The 26,229-nt window shown below is 36.8% G+C and overlaps 1 protein-coding gene across 4 annotated transcripts in view; it reads right to left on the bottom strand.

Annotated features, from left to right (window-relative positions):
- The window catches only part of NUDT6 (nudix hydrolase 6), a 30,065-nt gene that overhangs the window by 2,174 nt on the left and 1,662 nt on the right, over positions 1-26,229 (bottom strand). For all 4 annotated transcript variants that reach the window (XM_070259610.1, XM_001501991.7, XM_005607860.4 and 1 more), the window contains exons 2-4: positions 22,729-22,932; positions 18,503-18,558; positions 3,125-3,179 (exon numbers count right to left, since the gene is read on the bottom strand). In XM_070259610.1, coding sequence (XP_070115711.1) covers positions 3,125-3,179; positions 18,503-18,558; positions 22,729-22,932 — 315 coding nt within the window. The remainder of the gene's footprint in view (positions 1-3,124; positions 3,180-18,502; positions 18,559-22,728; positions 22,933-26,229) is intronic.

Genomic DNA, 26,229 nt, shown 5'->3' with positions numbered 1-26,229 from the left:
AAAGGGGAATTTATGCTAAGGAAAACTTAGTAGGAAAAATATTCTTCAGTGTGGCATACAGTACATGTTTGTTATTAAATGTATTGAAGATTGTGGCGCTAGTCTTAAATTTTACCTGTCATTTGCTGATCTCACCTAATTCTGTCTAAATGTTCATTTTTATTCTTTAAATGCTTTGAAGAGTAACCAAAGGGGTCCTGTTTAGCGCTTAGTGCCACTATTCATGAGTTTGGCATTTAGTTCCTGAGTCTAGCCTGGTTCTATGTCACGGAAGCACAGGATGGGGCTAGAGAGCGAATCTGCCCTCTCAGCAGGCACCACAGCAGGTGATGCACAGTCAGAGCTGCCCAGGAAGCTCCATCAGTTTAACTTGAATCACCGTATCATTGACTAGACTGAAAACTGAAAGGGCAAACAAGTGCTTTGGTATCCACTGTATGAGAGACCCCTTCTACTTCAAGATGGAAATCTCTCCCTAAAGATTTCACCATGAATTTAAAGTTTTTATCTAGATAGAGTGCTTTATTCTTTTGTACCTTTATTACTTTAATTTACTGTAAGCAAAACTGAAAAAATATTTGCTGTTTTATAAGTCTGAAGAACACAGGAAAAGCCAAGAGAGTTTTGTTTTTATTTTTGCTGATCGAGAGAGATGTCAAATACGTCATAGCGTTTAGTTACAGGACAATAATGAAATGAAGTTTATATTTGTTATTTCTATTTTGTAATATTTAATAATAGGATTAGGTTGAAATAAAATAAAATCATAGGAAAACTTGTGCAGACTGTGGGTTTTGCTGGTGTTTCCCTCTGACTCTGGTGCACTGATGAGCTCTGATCAGACCCGCTGCTTTGACAGCAGAGGACTGTCTCCCTGTCAGTGGTAATGAGATTTTTTTTAGGAACGCAACTTCTCCATTTTTAACCTTGTAGAGACCTTTGTACTCTTAGGGTTTTATATTATATTAAACCCTGAGGATTGCATTCTATTTTGTATATGCCCCTCTTAATTTTTTTTTTTTAAACAACTCTGGACAATAGTGCCTCATTTACCTAGTATTATCAAAGAATGAAGGATTCCAAACAAATGTGTTTCCCAGTTAACTAGTGTTTACTACTTCAGAGCCAATATGAATGTTTGCACATTTGTGATGGCAGTATTCCTAACATATTACATATTTTCCTAAATACAGGGTTTAAAGACAAGAAAATAATTTAAATAATTCTTAGATGATTTGGCTTCATCATTAAGAGGAATCTGTCACTGTACTGTGTTACACAAGAGAAATGCCCTCATATAGACATAATCTTTCAGGCCTCTACTGTCACTTATCATTTCTAGCTGTTCAGGGTTTATCAGTTCTAAGGCAAAGCTTTAATTTATACTACTCACAGGCAGTATGGTGAATGCCAGTTGCTGCTTATTTCTTAATTCTCCATGGTGGAGGTATATATATGATCTCTGGAAAGGTGGGTTGTTGTGACAACCACAAATACTTTTAAAAAAGTAAATTCTTAATTATCTGGACTTGAAGGATTCTGGAGTACACGTAAAACTAAAGTTATACATATTTGGCTTGGAGCTGTGTTTCTTCATTTACATTTAAATATAAGTATATCTGAAATTCAGAAGATCTGTAAAACTCAAAGGGAAAAAGTCAGTTTGTTTGAGAAGGCAAGACTCCGAAGAAGCAGCTACACACACTTCTTCTGTAGACTGCTTTTTGCCCAATACGGATTGGGTAAGGATGTAAAACAGAAACCTAACTGGTTCATACACTCTCATATATCACATACGGATAGTGTGAGATACTTAGGTGTTCTAGAATAAATGGCCTTCTCTTTCAGCTCTAGCACCACTATAAAATCCTCTTATTTCAACAGAAGACCTAGCAGAATCTAATCAAAAGGTCAATAAGTACCTAAAAACCAAAATTTGCTATGGATATATCTGAATGTAGTAAATTTACTTATAGGTTGTTAGGAATTGGCTATAGACTGCTTTTAGGGCATTTTAATCTGTGTAACATTTTAAAAAATCAAGTTTCAGGTATATATACATTTTTAAATAAAATATTTTAAGATGATTTAGGAAACTGCCTTCATACAGATGTTGGCTAAAGAGAATAGGGGACATCATATTGAGGAAAAAGTCACAGAGAAATAATACTGGTATCAAATGCATTATCTATTGATTTATTATGATGGAGTCTGCATTTGAACCAGTGGTTTAAGGAAGATGTAGGAGAACTCAATTTCTATTCTTTTGTCTATTTCTTGTAAAATCAGGACCTAAAGAATTCTTAGCTCCTTTCATATTTCCCTGTCTTAAATGTTGAGCTCACTAAGTTGTTTTAGGGAGCTCTCTCTCATTTGAGACATTCTCATATGAGACATTTTACTATGTTTTAGCTTCCTGACTATTCAAAGTAAACAGTAGATAAAATTTTCATAAAGAGAAGAATTACATCACTACTGCCTTATAATTGGCTTTATAAATAATACTTATTTCACTTAAAAGTTACTCTTGGGACCAGCCCACTGCTGTAGTGGTTAAGGTCATGCACTCTGCTTTGGTGGCCTGGGGTTCGTGAGTTTGGATCCTGGGTGTGGACCTACAAACCACTCATCAAGCCATGCTGTGGCGGTGTCCCACATACAAAATAGAGGATGATTGGCACAGATGTTAGCTCAGCAACAATCTTCCTCATCAAAAAGAAAAAAAAGTTTACTCTTCATTGTTTTATGATGAAATAGTCAAGAATTTATCTTTATTCATAGTTTAATTCCAACAACAACTTTAGTCATATCCAAAATAACCCTTAATGCTAAACTTTACTGATGTATCTCCAAAGCTTCTCATTTTCAAACAAACTAATCTAGAAGCAGTCCTCGACAGAAGAAAAGGTGGTATGCTCCAATGGTATTATTTATACTAGAGGAGTAACTTAAAAGTTTTGCTTCTAATTTTCTATCAGCCCTGAAGTAACCTCTCTGAAATTTTCTGACTTAGTCTGAACCAATTAGAAAATTTGAAATCTTATTCTCAGCTATAGAGCAAGAAAGTAAACACATGAATTTCCACAACATTTTCAAACCAATTCAAAATATGTAACATACATACCAATATCTTCTCCAGGCTCTGACAAGCCTCCTGGAAACTTCCACATGTTTTTCAACTGCAGCAGAAAGTTAGAAAATGAAGCTAACGTAGCTTTTATTCAGTAACACACACACACATGGAGACTCCAAAAATCCACTCCTAATTGGTGATGGTGGTTGAGAATTTATCTTTTGGTAATTGCATACAAATTTTTTTCAGCTTCCTTCTTCACTCCTCCCTTCTTTTTTGGGGAAACTGGTGACTTATGAAATCTTTTCTCACCTTTTTCTTTAGGAAATAGAAGTGGTTTTGTTTGGTTAATGTGATAAACTGTGTGAATGAAACAGGAGGGAAACATCTACTGATTTTGTGTAATTTAAAAAATTTTGCTGCTAGTTAACTATTAACAAAAAAATAGAGGAATCTTACAGATGCTGCTATAAATAAGTAGGAAATACAGTATAAATTTAATCACTAAAGTATGCTATTTTTAATTTTCACTTTTTTTCTGTATTGTGTCCCTAATCAGATATATTAATTTTAAGATTTCTCTTGTTCTCTGTGTTAATGAGTTTATGTAAAAATGTAATTGCTTTTCATGGGTAGTGTGAATAAAATTGATTAAGTTTAAGTTTGTGAGGTTTTTTTGTGTGTGTATACCATTTCTTCTTTTGGTGGGAAGGGGCAGGTGAGAAGATCTGATCTTGGAAAGGGGATAAATATGGAAAATATTGATTAAAAATAATTACGAAATGGCATGGGACAATATTCTTATGGCTGACATGATTATTTTTTCTTGTTAGAGTTCTGTTATATCTATCCATCACCATGATAACAACTGAGGAATGACTGAGAAATTATGACATACTCATAAAGGTGCTGCAGCCAGTACACCTTATACTCTTCATTCATAAAACACATTTTATGGACCTTTTGCTGGACTGCTTTGTGACCCACTCATTTCCTGGACGAGTGCTTCTTAAAGAATGTGTCATTTCCCAACTATGCTAGGTTGGAGACCAGTGGCACGGTTCCCAGAGTTTCCACAGGCTGTTGATTATGCGGGTACAGAATTCAGGCTTTCCACCCTTCCATGTCTGGCTCAGACTTGAGATTAACTTATAAAGTATATTATGTTTTATTTTATTAATGTAGAAATATATCTCTAAATATCATCTCTCCATTAATGCACTGTCTTTGGCATTCCATTTTGAAATGGTTCCAGAAGCTCTGTTGCTACAGAAACTATGCAGTCTCTCGTCTGCTGGGTATTGAACTTCACCAGCATAAATTCTGTTTCTAACAAAAGAAATGTTACAGTGGGGCAGATAAATGCTTACCTAAAACAAGTCAACTTTTAAAATAATTAGAGATTCATTGTTGATTAAATTTGGAGATATGAACTTAGAAGGGGAAGAATGCTAGATACAAAGATTGAAAACAGCTCACACAAATTTGATTTTGCTTATTTCATAAAACTTAGGTATGGAAAGTTTACATATATTTTTATGCTGGTGAGTAATTTGTGATATTTTCTGGCACCAGGTTTAAAGAGCTTATTTATTTATTTATTTTTAGGAAGATTAGCTCTGAGCTACATCTGCTGATAATCCTCCTCTTTTTGCTGAGGAAGACTGGCCCTGAGCCAACATCTGAGCCCATCCTCCTCTACTTTACATGTGGGACACCCACCACAGCATGGCCCATCAAATGGTGCCATGTCTGCACCCTGGATCTGAACCAGTGAACCCCAGGCCGCCGAAGTGGAACATGCCCACTTAACCACTGCACCACCGGGCCGGCCCCAAGAGCTTATTTTTAAAAAGCTTCTTCTCCTAAAAAGCTTGAGCCTGCAGGCAGTTCCTGAGTGGTAGATGGAGATGCCTAAGTTATATGGTTTGACAAACCTGGTTAATGTTGTAGCTATGATCAATGGAGAGATGAGTATGTCTTCTCACTTTTTTTTTAATATTAAAAAATATTCCCAGGGCTTGCCTGGTGGCGTAGCAGTTAAGTTTGCACTCTCTGCTTGGTGGTCCGGGGTTCACCAGCTCAGATCCCAGGCGTGGACCTACATACTGCTTATCAAGCCATGCTGTGGCAGGCATCCCACATATAAAGTGGAGGAAGATGGGCACAGATGTTAGCTCAGGACCAATCTTCCTCAGCCAAAACAGGAGGATTGGTGGTGGATGTTAGCTCAGGGCTAATCTTCCTCAAAACAAACAAACAAACAAATTCCCACTAACTGGGTTTAACTATATAATAATGTTAAAATAATACTAGGTAATGTATATTGAATGCCCCCTATGTTCCAGACACTGTGCTGAATGTTTTTATAAGAATTACAAACATTTAAACTTTTCAGTAACCCCATGAGGCACTAGTATTGTTCCCATTTTAGAAGTGATGAAACTGAGGGCATATAAAGATTCAATAACTTGCCTGTTGTGACACAGCTAGTATGTAGTAAACTCAGGGTTAAAATCCAGGCAGTCTGATTCTAACCATCTTTTAAGAAATTTAAAAAGTTGATTTACCATTTTCTCACTAACCTTTAACTGCTATTCGCTGCTTTTTCACATACCTTTTGATCTTTTTTTCCGACCTCAGTGGAATATCTATGTAAACGGAACCAGAATCTGTATCTTAGACTTACACTCTTCAAGGGCTTGTGAATTTGAACTAAAATCTAGTTTGTTATCAAACATCTTTGTAGCTACCTGTTGCCTGTGAGTTCCCTATCTAGGATCTTCTGATTGGCTGAGATGTATCACTTTGTTAGTGATATACTGTTATTCTATCTTTGCAGTATATTTTTTCATGAGGGAAAAATAACTGAGGAAGGCATAAGAATGGGTTTTGAATATTTAGCCTTTTTGAGTTTATGTTTTCATCTTTGTTCCCTCTTCCTATAAAGGAAGACAAAATATCTCTATGCTTCATGTGTAAAATTCCATGATCTTTTTTCCTCTAATCTTAAAAAAGGAACTTTCCACTCTCTTTTAAAAGAAATATTATTCTCAGACATTCTTGTGCCTCCTCGTTGCGTGCTACTCAACACTCCCATTTATGACCCCTCCCTGCTTTGAGTTGGTGAGGTCATCTAGTTCCTGAAGCAGATCTGATTTTTACATACTACAAAAGGTAAAGTATCCTTTCAACTTATAAAAATGTGTGATTTTAAACTATGTTTAGAGTAGTTCCTTCATATTTCAGAATGGTGAATATGATGACAAATTTTTCCTGTATCTTTACCAACTATAAATCTGGTGTTTGTGGGTGTGTGTGCGCACGCATGCGTGTCTGTAGGGGTGAACAGAAAATAGAAGACAGTGTAAATGATGCAAGGGTGGTCCCATCTACCACTCTGGAACCCCTCCTTCCTCTGTATTAGGAATTGCTAGCCTGTGAAGTAAGCACTTTGGATATCAACAAAGGGTAAATATTATTTTTTAATGCATTTTTCAGAGATAACAGAATGAAAGATATTTTCTCTGTTAAAGTAATTTCAAGTTTAATAGCACTGTTTCTTTTAAAACTTGTCCTGAAGATAAACTCAAGTTTATTTTGGAGTTTCTAGAATGAGTGAACCGGAATGATTCATTTTCTGATCCTTTTTCTAACTACTTTCCAACCTCACAGACATCTTCTGTTTTCCTAAGCAGATGATTAGTTTCAGGACCTTCCCTGGGCGTGGCTGCTGAAATCTTAACTAGGAGTTTGTGTAAACGGAACCCCCAAAGGCTACTAATTTCTTTTAGCCATATCTCGAGAACCTAGAACAAAGGTACAGACGTGCTAGCCACTTCCTTCTGGTTTTCTCATATTAATTGACCAGCTTGTACTTCCCTTACTCCAACTTGCTCAGATGCCAGAAATTTGAGTATCTTTTATTTTCACTGTTCTAGTCTTTCATGCTACTACTCTCACTTTTCAGAATTCAGAGCCACTGTATTTAGATAAATCTCATTGGCTACAATATTATCACTGTCACCAACGAGACAGAAGCAACCATAGAGATCTCTTAATAAGTTTGTTCATTCTTTCAAGAAAACTTTATTGAATGCCAAGTGAGAGCATAAAGAAATTAATGCACAATATAGCAAGCCCAGTCAATTCTTTTTTCTCCCTGTACCATTGTATTTTTCTTAAAAAAAAAAACTTATCACCACCTTATATATTATATATTCATTTGTTTATTATTCATATCTTACCTATTTGAATATAAGGTCCAGACAAAGAAACTTTGCTTTGTTCACTAATGTTTGCCTAGTGCTTAGAACAGAGCCTACCACATAGTATGTATAGGAACTCAGTAATGTTTAGTGAATGAACGAATAGGTCCCTACCCTTACCTCAGCTCTTTAGCACCAGGTTACAAGGTCAAGCCTCTTTTAGTTCTTTTATTTCTCAAAATCATGGGGCAGGGATGAAGGAATGGAATATGTGGGTAGGAAAGGAGAAAGGACACGGTTTAAATATTTTAAATTTGTGTTTGAGTATGTGCAGATGCTCGTGGTGAGGGTTAAACTTTCCTCTCCAAAGGTTGCGGAGAAAAAGGAACCCTCATACACTGCTGGTGGGAATGCAAACTGGTGCAGCCACTATGGAAAACAGTATGGAGATTCCTCAAAAAATTAAAAATAGAACTACCATACGATCCAGCCATCCCACTACTGGATATTTATCCAGAGAGCTTGAAGTCAGCAATCCCAAAAGTCCTATGCACCCCAATGTTTATTGCAGCACTGTTTACAATAGCCAAGACATGGAAGCAACCTCAGTGTCCAGCAACAGACGAATGGATAAAGAAGATGTGGTACATATATGCAATGGAATACTACTCAGCTGCAAAACAGAACAAAATCATTCCATTTGCAATAACATGGATGGACCTTGAGAGAATTATGTTAAGTGAAATAAGCCAGCGAGAGAAAGATAATCTGTGTATGACTCCACTCATATGAGGAACTTAAAATTATGGACTAAGAACAGTTTAGTGGATACCAGGGGAAAGGTGGGGTGGGGGGTGGGCACAAAGGGTGAAGTGGTGCACCTACAACATGACTGACAAACATTAATGTACAATTGAAATTTCACAAGATTGTAACCTATCAATAACTCAATAAAAAAAAAAAAAAAACTTTCCTCTCCAAGAAACACTTGACACTAATGCCTGGGGAGAGTGAGCACTTAAAGGAGAAAAACTGACTCAGGTGTCTGGAAATTGCGCTAATTATTTATGTTAATAGCTATCATTTATGCTTTAATTCCACCTCACACCAAAATAATTACAGAAATTAAATATAATTTAGTGTCTCACTTTATACTTTTTATTACAACATTGAACTATACACGAAAACGCAGTTTTCATATTTTGTTGCTCTCTTAGGTGGATCTCTGTAACAAAAAAAAACCCAAACCCTAAGTAGGAGTATCATTCTTAATGCATAAAGAAACTAAAGTCTTATATAATCTGAATTTGTCTCTAGCTTTCGCCAATCCCAACTGTCTAGAAGCATGTGAGGATCATGTCTTGATTCTGAAAAGCAGCACCTTCTCATTCTTAAAGAACTAATCACTGGCAAGTTTGAAAATCAGCAAATGAGTCTGGAAGCCCAATGTTCTAATTTAGTGGTTCTCAAACTTGACTCTGCACCTGAATCACCTGGAGGGCTTGTTAACACACAAATTGCTGAGCAGCATCCTCAGAGTTTCTGATTCATCAGGTCTGGGGTGGGGCCTGAGAATGTGCATTTCTAATAAGTTGATGCTGTTATTATCTCTCAGCTCCAAACCCATCCTCCATGCTCTGCCTAGTGATGCTGGAGCTGGGACTCTACTAACCAATTTCTCCCTTGCCAGTTGACTCCCTTTTGGGCCCCACCAACAGATTCTAAGGCTGGAGGAGGAAGAAGGGACCAGCTCCTTTCCGTCTGCTTTCTGTGGGCTTTCCACATGCTTGTGGTTCCTGTATCACTTCAGCAATGCTGCTTCATTCTGGCAGCAGCGGTTCCTTCCCCTAGTATCCGCCAAATCCAGTGTGCAGTTTTCCTAGCATTTTCAACCTAAGCTTCATTGTGCATCTCCCTCCCCAGAGACACCAGCCAGCTGATGCCTCATTTTCAGAGGTCTTGGTCCCACTTTCTGAGCTCAGAGACCCCAGCAGCTGCTAAGCAGCAGATCTTATTAGAGATTTGAATTAGCTGTGTGCTGTCCCAAATGAAGGGACACACAACCCACCAGAATGGCATAAAGATTACTTTAAACTGAAGACATCTGAGAGACAGCAAGATGTAGGAAGAAGCCTTTTCAGAGCATCCCTTATTTGATTCAAGGCAGAGCTTCCTGAGAATGAAGATGCCACAAATCCCCTCTGGGGGAGCTTCCAGCCAGGGAGGAAACTAACCTTCAGCACCTGGATGAGCAATTGCATAAACAAACATTGTCAGAAGCTGCCACACCTTCTATTTGTTTCCCACAGAAGCCTTAGCTCCCCGCTCCCCTTTCGTTAAGCTGATATGGAAACCCTTACCCCTGGTTGTCTCGGGAGCACTCACCACACTTTTCTGCTGTTAATCTGTTGTCAGTTAACTCCCTGACCACCCACAATGGCAGAGGAAACGTTCTTCTCACACTATTTTATGACCTAACTCTCTGGCTGAGTTTCCCAGCCTGTGAAATAGGGATGATAACTGGTTGCCATGATGTTTAAGGAACTACATAATGTAGAGCACATAGGATAGTCTGTAGTGCAGGTTAAGCATTCAATAAATGCCAAACGCTATTATTAATAATACAATCAAATTTCTTACTGTTTTACATTAAGCTGATTTTCTCAGTAGTTTTGTTATAGTATAATACGAACAATTTGCATCTTTGAGGCTCTTATAGCATATTTTACTCAGTAGGCTCTTTTTACATTTGGATCATTTTTTTGGTCACTTGGAAGCAGATGAGAATCATTCTTATGTATGTGTGTGTTTATACATATATTACACACACACATACACACAGGTCCCATTACTTTTTTCCCCTCCGTGTACTGTTATACTTGACTTCTGCCAACATAAGGGAGAAAGAGAAGTAGTCTTTTCCATATAGGAAATTTCAGGAGTACTGTTCATTTATTTCTGCCTGTGAGCCATAGAAAGAACCGGGACTTTAAGAGGTCATCTCTCATTCAACTCCTCACTGACTGATACGTCAGTCAGTGCCTAAGCCACCTATGACAGATGTAGCCACCTAAAGAAGTAGAAGCATTCTTTCTCTGCTCGCAAATGCCATTTGCTATATAACAAAATATAACGCAGCATGCTGGTTCAACTGCGTATCTTGTGCTCTGCTATAGCCACAAGGTTAAAAGTCACATAGTTATTTTCATCCTATAGTTAACATCTTTCTTCGGGTAGTCCATGTTCCTACTTTTTGGGGATCATTTTCAATTTATTTTTTGAGGGAACAATTATGCTAATCAACTAACTATAAGTAAGTGAACACTTCTATAGTCAGAGGTCACCAGGTTTGGAGACCATCATGAATATTCCAGACTAGTAATGATTTTAAAATACACTGTCCTAATATAAAAGCTCTTGTCTTTTAGAGAGCCTCCAGGCAAGGGGAGGCTGCTCTCTCTAGCAAGAATGGTGCTGCTTCTATCGGCTCAGAGGATTCAGGAGAATATGAGATTCAAAATTTTCATGCTCACTCACTCAGGGCCTCAGGGTTCTACTCTTTTTCCTGTTAAGAGACTGGCTTTGACATAGGACATCTGTCAAACTCTATCCAGTCTCCTTTGCAGCTCTAATAGGCTTACAGTTGGATCTAGGTCTTAATTTCAGCATTGCCAGTTCTGTAGCTGCAGAATACGAAGGTCCCCTTAAATGCTGCCATGGAGGCCTATGGTTTTCATATTGGGCCTTGAGTTGATGGGCTGACCTGAGCTTGTCATTTTTATTGTGTCAAGGCTTTCAAAACAGTTAACAAAAGCTAGCCATCTCCAAAGCTGTGTAACTATTACTATCCCTGTGCTGTTAAAGTGCCATAGCTACCATCAACCAACACTTCCCCTTCCATCTGTACCGCATTCCATTCCATATGTAAAGATCTCAGTAGTTGTGATTTTACTCTATACCAGGAGTTATCACTACCCTGCTGTATTGATGCTAACTGGACCTGGAGAGCAGGATGTGTCAAGTACTCCAGAGGTCTTAGTAAGACATATATGTGCCAGAGAATGGGAGATGAACTTATACAGTTTTTAGAGGTATAATGGTCTGTGGATCTCTAAGGTAATGGGCAAGTTGTTGCACCTTCAGCCACCTGCCACTCAAAGCACTTGGAGCACCTCTTTGCATTTTGGAGGCAGCATATGTCACATCTGGGAATATTTCTTCAATTCATTTCTGATAATGGAAGGCCTGGAACCTTTCCCCCCACTGTGAATTAATAATGTGTCATTCTGATCTATTAATTCATCTCTCATTACCTTGAACTAATCTCTCTCAGAATCCAAACAACCTTGAGTAATGGGAAAAAAATTAAAGCTTATTAACTTTTAAAGGAACAATTGCTGGATCATAAGTACTCTTGAAAAGTTCAGCCACCTCAGGAAGCCAAAAACAAAAGTATTTTTAATAAAGACTTTTCTATTTCCTATATATAGAATCAATTCTAAAAACCCTACAAATTGATCATCCTAGATTTTGTCAAGAACTGATAATTACCCTTTTCTCCTTCACTTAATCATCTCCCTTTTCTCCATATTTCTTTTCTTCACACTCTTTTGCCCTTATCTCTCTTCTTTAGGCCACCAAATGTGTACTGCTTAGTATCATTACTGGCACCTGAACTGAAGGAAATTGTTAACCTCAGCAACAGACAGTGGCATTTGCACAATATATTAAAAAACAAAAACTACCTCCCTAAAAACAAAACCCTATTCAAGTGAAGTCTTTTGTATTCTCTGCAATATACATGTAGGCATTGCCATATACTACTGACTCCTTCACATCCAGGTTTTAATTCATTTTCTGTTTTCACTTGCTTTGGTTTAGTGCAAAGATTCCTCTCTACACTTAAATTCTGTTTTGCCAATTACTAGTAGTATAATGCTGAATAAGTTAGTGCAACCTTCTAAATCACAGTTCTTCTGAAAAATGGAGATAATTTTGTAGAAGTATTTTATATCACCACAATTATTATCATTATTTGATTATATGATTTTATTTCTGTTAAATAGCAACACATGATGGAATTAAAATAATTTTTTTAGCCTGAAAACCTCATCAACCAGGATCAGGAATGCGTGCTATAGCAGAAGAACAGTGACTTGGTGATGGTCAAGCAGTAGCAAACGTTTGGTCATGATGTTTTAGAAGACTGGAGGCCACAGCAGAGCTGGTGCTCCCACTTTACCTGCGTTTTTAATTCTCTTCAGATATGGCTGTAGGTTCCAAAAGCCACCAAATGAACCACTTAGGAAGCTATCTAGGGTTAACTACTCAGAAATCACCCCAGCCTAAAGGCAGGGGTGGGATTGGAAAACTCTCCGCTCACATCTTTATAAGTTAACGTTACAGGATGAACTCACTTATTACAAAGAATGGCTACAACAATGTCCCTGTGGAGAAGTCTTGAGTTTTTGTTTAGTCATTAAGTCTTGGGTCTCCCTTTGTTTCTCAACTACCTTGGAAAACACTAACAAACATTCCAGAAAACACTGGCAGTCATGTCTTTGAAACTAAGACGAACAAAACTAGAGAAGATTGAATGCGACTACGATGAACTGAGAATCATAAAAGTTTTAGTGGTTTATGTTGGAATTTAGGTAAATTTAGCATACATAGTTTTGACTATTGCCCTGTTTTAAAAATATAGCTCAACTCAATTCTTTCCTTTTCAATTACTGTGATACAGATTGCTCTGGAAGTTTGATTCCTACAAACCGAACCTGTTAAATCATTTGTCTTGGCAGGTTTTATAAGGGAAAAAAAAAAAAACAGCCAGAAAACATCACTCTGTCTAGGTTTGGAGTAAGACAGCTACAGTTGCCAGGGGAGCTCCTTTTTTCCTTTTTTCAGACTGCCACCCGATTTTTAACATTATCAGACCTAGGTTTGTTTTCTATGAATTTCCATGTTTTAATATATGAGTAACTACATACATAGATTCTAATTTGGTAGATCAACCAACCCTGAGAAACTGCTCAGAGTGGAGCAATCATGTTAGTCTGGCTGTCTTTCAGTCTCTGTTGAAGTCCTTAATAAAACTGTATTTGCCAAAGTCATTTCTGAAACACAGTGTGCTATTTAAAAATCTGAATAGTTTACCCTTTTCTTTCCAAAATAATAAAGTGGCTTAAACCAGTGTTAAAAAAAGAGACAACAGGTCCAAAATGGAGTCACTTGTGCTAAGCCCACGTCACCAAACTGAGACTTAAGGCCTAACCTAATTGCAGTGTCAGCCTCTCCCAGGAATGGAATCTTAAACCAGTCAATCTAGAATTACCTGGTCAGCACTAGTGAAGTAATCTGCCTGACAGACCCCTGCTGTCCCCTTAAGGAAGATGAGTTTGCCACAAACTATTCACTCTTTCCTTGTCCTGCCCCCTTCTGCCTATAAAAGTCTTTTCATTTTGTAGTCTTCAGAGCTCCTTTCTATCTGTTAGACGGAATGCTACCAGATTCATGAATTGTTGACTAAAGCCAGTAAGATCTTTAAAATTTACTCAGTTGGATATTTTTGTTTAACATCAGATTATATCTGGTATCTTGTCTTCCATAAATCTATAGGTATAATTATAGTATTTCATTTGAGATCACTGACTCTAACTCCTTATTTTTATAAGTGGGGAAACTTAGTTTCCCAGAGGCTCAGAGATTTGCCCAGAGTCTTAGAGCTAGTTAGTGGTGGGGCCAAATCCTAGAACCTAGGTGTCCTGATCCTGTTTTGTCTCTACAACTTCTTATGTCACTTGAGCCCAGAAAAGATTAAATGAACTTTGGTCAGACTGCTGCTTCTTTAAATGCAAGGAAAAGATAGTTAAAGGGATATAGTTAAAAGATAGTAAAGCCTTTTAAAAGATCTCTTTAGAAGTAATTTTTATATATCAAGGTATAGATTTTTTTTCAAACAGTAAAAGAAATGAATGAATTTGTTACTTGTATATATAGTATTTGTCAATAACGTTTGGACATATCATCTGTCTGCTAGTTATAATATTTACTTTTGGTGTAAGCCAATTTAATTGAACATAATCCTAAATAAATCTTCTCAGATCTTGGATACTCAATATTAATTATATGCAAGCCCGTTTGCCCTAAGGGTAGTAAGACCTGAATGACAAAATAATACAATAATGACTACAGGAACTTTTCTTTTGTAGGTAGAATAGGATAAACTAGGGACCATCTGGTGTCCCTCACAATTTGTTGGCATTGAGGAAAATCGTTGTATGTCTTTGAAGTCCTTACTTGACGCTTGGAATTGAGTGTGGAGAAAACTGAGGCTTATCGCTCTATTATGAAATGAATTATTTTGGGCTTTGGCTAATCTTTTTTTTTTTTTTTTAAAGATTACAGACTCTGAAATCAAACTGGTTGGATTAGAATCTTGGTTCCACTACATCATCTATGTAATTGTGGGTAAATTACTTAGCTTCTCTGTGCCTCAGGTTTTTCATCTTTAAAATGGGGATAAAAATCCTCATGGGTTGTTGCGAGGATTAAAATAGCTACTTCATGTGAAGTACTCATGTATTCAAGTAAAGACATGCCATAAATACACAATACATATTATTATTGTTTATATCTTGTCTTTGAAAAAATCATCTGTGATATATATATATATAAGAGCACAGTGAAATAGGAATAAGGGATCAAAAGCTAGTGAAGAGGGAAAGGGAGGATAATTTTCTCAGAAACCTAAGCTCAGAACAGCTATACTATAACTGAATATTCCTTGTATGGCCAAGTTGGCAGATGCTGATAATAATTTGGCTTTTAACTTCATATATATATGTCATATGTATATACACACACATACACACAAACAGACGTAAAAAATTGGAATTTGAAGAATCTGAGATACATTCCTCTATGTATAGAACTATATTCTTCTCAAAATGATACATTTATGGACCAAAATGGAGAATTAATTAATTTCCTTCAAAGAGAGAACCTAGGTACAGGGAAGAATTGAACCCATTTTCCCAATGCACTATAAAATGTTAACTTTAGTTACTAAGTGTAGTACTTGGGGCATAACTGAAGTTTAACATGTTCTAAAACAACTAAGTTCGAACTTTCCTATTAAAACACACACACACATATTCACACTCCATGAATTGCACCAGACACAAAGCTCTCTGGGTGTTTATCTTCCATTCCTAATGTGATGTCAGAGAAGTCCTCACTTCCAAATAGTTTATTTTAGAGAATGGCGGACTAACTCATATCTAGACATGTGAAGAATATAGATTAGTATGATTCAACTATTATCTTCATGTTTCAACTCCTTTAACCTCTTTGGCCTATGGGAAAGAACTGATATGTGTTACTCTTCCTATTTTTCAACTACTTTATCCCTAATTGTCAACTATTTATACAGATGATGCCGAAAATTAACTTCAGTGTACTTTTTGTCTGCTTTTAGAACATACTACTCAGTTCTCTCTTTCATGTAATGTTTGTTATGTACCTGTTTTTCTTGGGGTGGCACTGTGCTATATTGCACAACTCCACAGAGCATGATTCTATAGAATACAATAGCTAGAACTGCAGCTGTATGGAAGCCATGGAAAGTCCCCCGCCAGGCCTCTTAGCACAGTGAGGCTAGGCCATGCAATCCTAGACTCGATATATCAATATCTTCCTCGTATCTGTTCCTGTGGATGAAGACCACTGCCTACAGTTTTAAAGTACTGTGGGTCATGATGGTCGAAGTTGTAAAAAGAAATTCATTAACTAATATGCTTCATCTCACATCTCTTTTTAGTACCATAGGGAACTGAGGAATTAATTGACCAATAACAACTTGTCTGGTACTCAATAATTCATTAGGAGGAATGAGAAGAAATGTCTGGATATTCCCACTTCAATATCTCTTTTAACTCAACCTCAAATTTTCTGTAATGAATTCATTTCCCCTCTACCAACATCCCTAGCGATACCATTATTTCAGCTCCCACCCTCAACTCAAAATCACAAATGATTTAAAACTCATTCTTTTTCTTAACTGACAAATTTACTGTCACCAATTCATAGAGGCATCTATCTCTTCCTTTTCACACCATCATCCTAGTGCAAGGCTTCCTTACCTCCCCTCTTAATTACTACAGCAATCACCTGGTGGGCCTCTCTGGCTATATCTTTGTTTGCATCCTCCCTGCTCCTCCCCCCCTTTGCTTATAAGCATTAATAATCTTTATTTTATTAACATATTTTTCCCTTATTTAATACAAAAGAAATATTACAAACTCTAGTCACATAGTACTAGGTATAAATCCAGTTGGAAAAAAGGACAGCGAATGCATAATTTCTATGAGGAAGATATTATTATCTAGATTTTAAAGATGAGGAAACTGAGGCTCAGAGATGTGGCCAAGGTAGAAGTGGCATAGAGACTGGAACTCAGATCAGCCTGACTCCCAAGTCCACTGTGTTTATACTGACTCTCCTTCATTCAGGATATTGTTGTCAGGTTAATTTGCATATTGGTATTAGTTTAATCTTTTCCATACATCATCTTCATCACTTTGTCATCTCAATCAAAATTGTTCAAAAGCTACTGTTTCCACATCAAATCTAAACTCCTCTGCCTGGCTCCCAGGACCCCTCCTAACTAGGATCTACTTCCACTACTCAATCATGCTTCCCACTCGCCAGTCATTCTCATCAAATATATATATATATGGGTGTGTGTATATATATATATTTATATTTATATGTTCCAATTCAAATATAAAACTTATTGAGGGCTAGGCACAATACTACCTTAGGCATTCAATAAATTTCCGTTGATGATAAAGCTTAGTTTGAGTCAGAGATCCTGCCTTACCCAAACTTCAAAAGTTATTTATGAGATAACTATGAAAATAATTTTAGGTAACATTTCTGAGAAATGTGTGATGCTGCTTTCAGCTATCATTACAAATATTAGTTTAAAATTTTAAAAACATATACAATAGGGAAAAAAATGTTTGACTCTGTCCATGAGTATTTATTAAAGTCTCATAAAGTATCAAAATAATTATTCTCTTTCACTTTTACTTATACTCCTGAGCATAAACACATTTGATCTCTAATCATGATACTTCTCTTAAAAACCTTTGCTGCTTCTAGCTGCCTATATGCCTTATATTTTATTTTATTTGACTTTTGGTCAAATATTTTACCACTCCCCGCACTCCTGGCCACAGTGAACTTTTTCACATTATTTCCACACTGTGTGCAATGGACTGAATATTTATGCCCCCCCACCTGACCCCACTAATCCAGATGTTGACATCCTAATCCCCAACATGATGGTATTATGAGGTGGGGTTCTGGGAGGTGATCATGCCATGACGGTGGAGCCCTCATGAATGGGAGTAGTGCTCTTATAAAAGAGATCCCAGAGAGTTCACTTGTGTCTTCTGCCATGTGAGGACACAGGGAGAAGACAACTATCTATGAGCCAGGAGTAGGTCCTCACCAGACGCTGAATCTGCTGGCGCCTGGATCTTGACCTTCCCAGCCTCCAGAATGTGATAAATAAATGTTTGTTGTGTAAGCCACTCAGTCTATGGCATTTTTGTTACAGCAGCCTGAACAGACCAAGACACCATGTTAGCCTCTTTCCGAACTCTGTGCCTTTATATATGCAATTCTAATGTTCTCAGTCTGTTTTTCTACACTTTTTTTTTTTTTTGCCTAGTAAGTGTCTACTCATTTTTCAAGACCCACTTTAAATGTCACCTCCTCTGAGAAGTCTTTAGGGGCTTTTTAAAGGCGAAGTTAATTGTTAACCATAAGGACATCAGGGATATTGTCTTTTTAATCTTTGTATTCCCAGCACCTGGCTCAGATTAGGAGCTTAACGAATGTTGAATGAATAGAAGACTATCTTGATAGTCTGTTAGAAACAGAGTTGTCTTCCCAATTAAATAGAGCCATTTACAATTTTCCAGAAGCCATAAAAATAATAGATAGTAACATTGCATTTACCCTGACATTCCAAGGCCTGCATAAATATTTTTGGGATTAAATAAATACCTAAATGACCCATAACTGCTTAGAAATGACTTTTAAGATATCTTTCTGTAATTCCTTGAGCATATCAAAATTCCTACATTTTATTTTTCTCTAGCGAAAACTGAACATTTAGAAAACAATTTATAAAGCAGAAGCAACTTACTTTATTTCGATCTTGTACAACCAATATTTTTCTAGTATTTTCATCAAATACAGCTCCTGTTGGGGGGAAAAATAAAAGATAACTGAGAAAAATTAATTTCATTTACTTTAGACTCCTCCCACCCTCTTAACTGTGGTCATCAAAATCCTACCCATCCTTGAAGGCCTAGTTCAAATACCACCTCATCCATGAAGACTTGCAAATCTCTCCAGCAGGAAATTGGTTGCTCAGCTATCCAGGTTGTTTTAACAGCTTAGAGTACCAAGGATGGTTCTAGCACAGGCTAATTTACAGGACAGTCATCTGCTTAAGCTTCTTCTCTAGACTGTCTATTCCTGACAGTACACAGTTAAATAAATTAATCTGTCTATCCTTGTATAGCATTTACTTTAGTGTCCAGATTATTTTAAGGGCTTAAAAATATTTCTTGAATAAATAAATTGACTTTTCCACTCTCATTTCTATTTCTTGACGCTCTTTGTACAGAACATGGGTCGTGCCCCCTGACGACATAAATCTCAAATATCTTAATCTTCCCTGAAGCACTTAAATGTCTTTACTAGATTATGTACACAACGTTATAACATACCAGTATATTGTTTTGGAATACTTCTTTACTTTATATATATTTGAGTTCCAGTCCAATTCTTTTATCTATTCATTCTCAGCATTTGACTAGATGTCAGGGACTCAAAAATAAATGTTTTTAAAAAAATTTTTAATTTCTTTTTGGGCAATCCTGGATCAAAAATACAAATACTTTAATGATTTGTATTAGGTTCCACTGAATGCCAAAATTTAAAAATATTTGTATTTACACAATGTGGGACGATATTGTTAAAAAAATATTTTCTGTGTATTCCTCTATTCTTTCAGCATTAGTTGAGTTCTTATATATAATACATATAAGTTCTATATATACTATATTAATTGAGCTCCTGTTATGTGTCAGGCACTTTTCTAGGTGCTAGGGATAGAGTGGTTAACAAAACAAAATACCCTGTCCTTATGGGGCTCACATTCTGGTGTTTGTGAGGAGGTGACAGACAAATAAACAAAAAATAAACGGTACAGAACATGAGCAGGTGATCAATGCTGTGTAGAGATAAAATACATAAGGGGATGGGTATGTTAACACAAGGAAGAACAATTTTCTCTGAAAGGAAAACACCATACTTTAGTATTTTAAGGCAAGAAGGAAAACCACTAAGAGAGATAATTAACATTAATGTTGGCTTCTATTAAAAATGTAAACCATAATTTAATCGGACCTTACAAGGGAGACAATGCCAAAGAAATGCCAAGGAAACTTACTCTTAAATTTTAATAATTTGTGATTACTCAAACTGAACTTTTCCCTAATGAATTCACTGTACACATGAGCAAAATATTTATTCCAAAGACAAAACTAGCATCCATAAAGCACAATTTGAGTGACCCCTGCTGGTCACAACGTGAAAGTTAAATAAATCCAAAGAGATTAAGGATTAAATAGAAGTTATTATTATATTATTATGCTCAGTCAGGTAGTGTGCTAAGTGCTTTATGAGCATTATCGCAGGTATTCCTCACAGTAATCCCGTGAGTGGTATCATTTTCACTGCCCAAATCCACACAGCTCAAAGACTGACAGCCCGTCGGCCTGGATTACGAGTAGGCATTCTTCTCACTGTGCAAGATCACCCTTTCACCACACTACAGTTGCATTCTCAGAGGGCTGATGTCTCCACCTGACGATCTATTCAATGATTCAGTCAAGAAATATTTATTGAGCACCTACTTTATACCAGACACTATCTTTAGCCTGAGGATACAGTGGTGAACAAGAGAGAAAAAATATCTGCCTTCACAGAGTTTATATTATTGTGGGGGAAATTAACTACATGAAATAAAATATAATTTCAGATTGTGATAAGTGCTATAAAGAAAAGTAGAGCTGGATAAAGGGACAAAGGATGATGGGACTGGCATGCAGGAAGGCTCTATTTTAGACAGGAAGCTCAGGAGCTTTTCTGAGGAGATCTTTGAGCAGAAACCTCGGCGTTCAGGAGCAAGATAACTAAAGCACTGGGGAAGAGCACTGCAAGAGGAGCCAGTAGGTTTAAAGGCTCTGAGGCAGACACAAGAATGCTATGTTTGAAGAACAGTAAGAAAGCCATAGCTCACTCCATTCCAGTGTAGGGGAGGAAAGATTTTTTCTTCTACCCACTTAGGTTCCATGTCTGGGGCCTGTGAATTGAACTGACAGAAGACAGATTAATGGAGAAAAAGTATTAAATTTTATTTAATGTTAATATTTTTACATGGCCTGCAGTGGAGGTGAAGGGCTTCACAGAAAGAAGTAAAAATCCCCAGAGCGGTTAGACCCAGGGACTTATATACCATTTTAACAAAGAGCAATAAATTATGAAGACATGATAAAACAAAAGAAAAAGGGGTTTGGGCCAGGGGAAGTAAACTGTGGGAAAGCGACTAGGAAATATATGGGGAAAATTAATGGATATAAGGGTTGTTTTAAAAAGGTTTGTTTGTACAGACTCACCTCAGTGTCAACTCCCTGTCTCTGGCAATAAGAATGTTCTCCTCTTCCTGGTACAAGAAATCTATGCCCTGCTTTTAGGTAGAAAGGAGGAGGCAGACAGCCCTTCCTGCATCTGCTATTTCTCAGTTGTCTTTAGCTTAAAATAATCACTATGCCAAAGTGGCATAATCTGGGGTGGTACGTTCTGATCCCCTTCACTAGTCACACCTACCTTCTGTTGCTTATAACAACAAGTGTCAACTATTTTCTCTTCATCTAAAAAACTCTGTACGTTTCCAGAACAATTTCTTACATTATCTTGTCCCCACTCCCAACAGCCACTTCAAATCCTAGTTATTCTTCAAGACTCTGGTCAAGTTCCAGGTCTCTCATTCCCAGAACTCCTATAGTAGATCTTAATTATAATACACAATACAGTACTTAGGTATAAACAAGTCCTTCATAGGACATTGTTTATCCAAATATTACCAATTCTGTATAATAACTGGAAACTCTAATTTAAAAGTCATACCAATGAATTGATAGTTATCTGTATGCCTTTCTAATGAAGTATGAAGCTGTCATCAAATTATCAAGTGGTGTTTTGAAGTAGAGCTGAATGGAAAGTTTCTGAATGCCTGTACTTGCTACAGAGGAGTGAGATCATGGACAGAGAAAACATTAGACATCCTTGACTCACCCCTTTAAGACTTCAAAGGTGCAAACTACCTTTAAAAACTCTTGTATGCCAAATCATAATGTTGTATACCTGAAACTTATACAGTTATACATAAATTTTACTTCAATGAAAAACAAAAAAGCCCTTGTAAATTATAGGAAGGCAAATAAAATTATCATTAATTAAATTACTAATTAATATGTACTACTGCTTTCATTTAGTGTAAGTCATAAGGATTCTATACTATTTTAATTTTTCTGGAAATCTAGGAATTTTCTTAATCTTGGTTCTAAAAGCATCAACATCAGCAGCAGCAGCAGGGAATTTACTAGAAATGCAAATTCTCGGGCCCTACCCACACCAGCTGAATCAGACACTCTTGGGGGTGGGGCCCAGCACTCCCTTTTAACAAGCCCTCCAGGTGATTCTGATGTACTCTACAATTTGAGAGCCCCTGTCTTAGCCTAAAGCAAGTCTTCTCTCAAGACTATGTCACTGAAGCTAATCGGTGACTCAAAATTCTATAATATATTGAAGTTAAGCCATTTAAAACAACTGCATGGCACAAGAACTTAATGTAAATGTCTTTAAGAAGTAAAGTTCAAATCATCGAAAACCTGGTTTGCTTTACCTTAAATTCAACCTAAAAGCTATCTTGTATTTTACAAAGTCACATAATTAGTACTAATATGTTTGTCTTACCATAATGAATTTATTCCCTGATTCCAATTTAGTGTTACTATTTAAGTAGTGAAACTGCAATATCTGTGTAAAACATGTTCAAACATATCCTTTGGAAAACTAAACACTAAACTTGCTTGTTCTCTGTGCTGCCCTCTGCTGATTCATAAGGCAAACTTCATCTATTTAAAGCACTACTCAACAGTTCCAAGGAGGATAAAATGATTAATGCTTTAACGTAAGCAAATTGTTATTCCACATGAATGAATTATGGCTCAACTGTAAGAAGTAAGAAATTGGGTGAACCTTTGACAAGTTAATTCCGATTATTAGATTGAAACTGACCTGCAACTCCTACTTGATGTGTAGCATATCCTGGTAATCTGCTGGGCCCCTCTCCCAGCCACAGTGTGAGCGTTGAGGAGTCCGATACTGCATGGTGAAAGCAGAAGCCCAGGGAAGCGGCAGGGGCAATAAATCGGCTTTGGAGAATGGGAATGTGCAGCCATACCGCTATTCTACCTTCAGATCTCCATTGCTGTATTGCAGCTAAAAGGTAGAAGAAGATAAAAGTCTGTGAATATTGTCCAGTGAGAGGAGTGGAATAAATTAAAACTCATCTCAAGGTGTCAAGTCCTCTAGGTAGGCATTTTTAAGTGTCCACTTCCCTTACTGGTTAGCTATCTTGGGCGGGGGGGATCCCAACATGCCCTGTTCACATCAGCAGCACGGGAACTACTATGTTTTATTACAATTTCCACCTTGTTTATATGATTTTTCCACCAGACTGAATTCCTTGAGAATACAGTCAGTATATCTATATCATCTGACACAATGCTTGGCATATAATTAGTACTCAATAGTTGTGGAATGAACAAACACACTGATTTAAACAAAATAAAATACCACTTTTTTTTTAAGATTGGCACCTGAGCTAACATCTGTTCCCAATCTTTTTTTTTTTCTCTTCTTCTTCTCCCCAAAGCCCCCCAGTACATAGTTGTATATTTGTATATTCTAGTTGTAGGTCCTTCTGGTTGTGCCATGTGGGATGTGGCCTCAGGTCTGCGCCCAGGATCCAAATTAGCAAAACCCTGGGTGGCGGAAGCAGAGTGCACCAACTTAACCACTTGGTCACAGGGCTGGCCCCCTAAAATTCCATTTTAATGTTGTTCCTTTTAACATCCTTAGTTTTAATCTTTATAAATAACTATTATGGGTTTCTATTTACTCTTCCTTGGAGAGTTCTGTTGTAATTTTTTTTGGTTTATAAAATTCAAGGTGGTTAAAAGTATAACTTTGTTTTTATATAATGTATGCTAGTTCTTGAAAATTTTGAAAATAAAGTATAATGAAGAAATCAAAACTTCACATTTTATTAGCATGTAGAGATAAAATTTTAAATTTTGACATTTTTCCATGAATATAATTTTGGAATTGACATCATACCATATATAACTTACAGCACATCTTTTACTATATATTGTAAACACTTTGTTATTAAAATTCTTTTAATGAACATAAATTTTTAAAGCCTACATAATTTTCCACATACAGGTATACTATAAGTTACTTAACTAGCCTCCTACTCTTGGAAAGATTGTTCCTAAATTGTCCTGATTATGAATAATAGCATGATGAACATAAAGATAGATTTGTTTTTGACTTCCTTAAATTCTCTTAGTTTATTACTTAAGATTGAGCCAGGAGAAAAAGATGCTAACGTTTATTGGCTCTTACTAAGTTCCTTTACATACATCATCTCATTAAGTTCTCAGAACCACGAAAGGCAGGTATTATCACCTCTAATTTATGGGTGAACAAATTAATACTTTAGTTTTAGAAAAACTTTTCAGATCTCTTTCTCCATCTACCATCTCACTTAATCTATACAATAATCCTGTAGAGTATGTATGTGTATGTGTGTGTGTGTGTGTGTGTGTGTGTGGTGCGAAGGCTTGATTATTTATTTAATAGTTAAATTCCTTTTCCTTCTCTTCTCTTCCACAGCTCTGCAGTAGGGCCTCCCTGTTAAGGACCATGTTTTCTACCTCTTTGAAAGTCGGTGTGCCTAACAGTGTGACAAACACGTGGGAGTCTTTCATATGGGGTCAGATCCTTCTCACCTCACTCTTTCTCTGATTAAATCTTTTTAAAATTGACATTCAATTACATCAAGTGAAATGCACAAATCTTAAGTGTACATTTGATGAATTTTGACATACGCATACACTTGTGTAACCCACACTCCAATCAAGATTAATAATACATTTCCATCACCCCAGAGAGTTCCCATGTCCTCCTTGCCACTCAATCATTCTAATCAAATGAAAAAGCTGAAGTTCCCAAAGCACAGTCACTTGCTTCCTGCTTTTTATCTTTACACTCCCTAACTTGGAGTATCTGTCAACTCCCACTGTCTCAGCTAAAATCTACACAAGGATGGTCGCCCAGTCTGACCTCCCTGAACACTGCATTTTTCTGCTCTCAGAAATTTTCTGAAGGTTTCTACTTCAAATTTCACACTGTATGTTCAAAATTGACTCCTACACCATCCATTCCAAACTAGTTTCATTTACAGGTTTATTTTTGGCACCAATGCTTGAAACTTTAGAATCACTTTATTCTTTCCTTTCTCTTTTCTCTAATAAACTCGAATGCTTTTTCTTTCTCCATTCCTCATCCCCACAGCTATATATCCATCCCTGAAAGTCTGCTCATACACCACCTCTCTGACAAAAATCTTGCCTAACCACTGCTCACATGCTCTCCATAGGTGAACTTAGGGACTTACTATGTTAATGATTTACCAGAAGTTATTACACATTGCCTAATGATGTCTCTTCTGTTATTTATTTTTTCTAATACTAATTAATATTTCATGCATTTGCACTTCTCCAGGTTAACATGAGATTATGCACTGGGGCTCAGTTCATACTTACTAAATGACTGGCTTGCCTAAAGTCACACAGCTAGTCAGTTGCATAGCAAGGACCAGAACCAGGGTTATTTCCCGACTGATGTAGATGTATTATATGCGAAGCTGAGCAACATATTACCTGTTCATCCATCTAACTTTAGTTATCAATAACTAAAACAACAGACTTCATGTGTAAATCTGCATAACAACTCTTGCTAATACATAATACACAGTCCAATTTACTTGAAAAGAACAGATTTAGACTTCCTATGAGGCTTTCTTCTCAGATTATTTCAGTTTCTCTTTACAGGCAATACTATTCAGTTTTGTTTGACTCAACAGCAGAATTAGCAGTAGCTCGTAGAGGCAGACAGTGCAGGAAAAGCAGAATCTAAAGCAGGGAAATGCTCAATCTCTCTTTGTCTCAGTATCATCATCTTTAAAATGGGGGTAATAGTAGCACCTACCTCACAGGGTTGTTATTAAATGAATTAATATTTGTAAAGTTCTTAAAACAGTATCTAGCACTTAGTACAACAGAAGGTTTTTTTAAAAAATAGAAAAAGTATACAGTACTTAAGAGTTTATAGTTTCATATACTTTATCTTTGATAACCACATCCACCTAGTAATTAGGGCTGGGATTATTCATATAAACAACCTAAGAGGCAAATATTTTCTATCTTCAAATATTTGCCTAATGCCTGGCTAAGCATGTGGCAGAACCTGGGACTTGGACCCTGGATGTGTGACTCCAAACCCAACCTCCTTTCTGCTTTGCCTTGCTGACTAAGGTAGGGCTTTAATCACCTGTTTGGGCAGAGTGTGCACAATAAATACCTGTATCTACCTACAGAAATGTACACATAGAGGATGAACATTGATCTGATTCTCCTACTGGTGATACTGTTAGAGTCAGCAATTATT

The sequence above is a fragment of the Equus caballus genome, chromosome 2 (genome assembly GCF_041296265.1).
Source record: "Equus caballus isolate H_3958 breed thoroughbred chromosome 2, TB-T2T, whole genome shotgun sequence".
In the NCBI taxonomy this organism is placed as follows: domain Eukaryota; kingdom Metazoa; phylum Chordata; class Mammalia; order Perissodactyla; family Equidae; genus Equus; species Equus caballus.
This window is presented reverse-complemented; position numbering and strand designations above follow the sequence as displayed.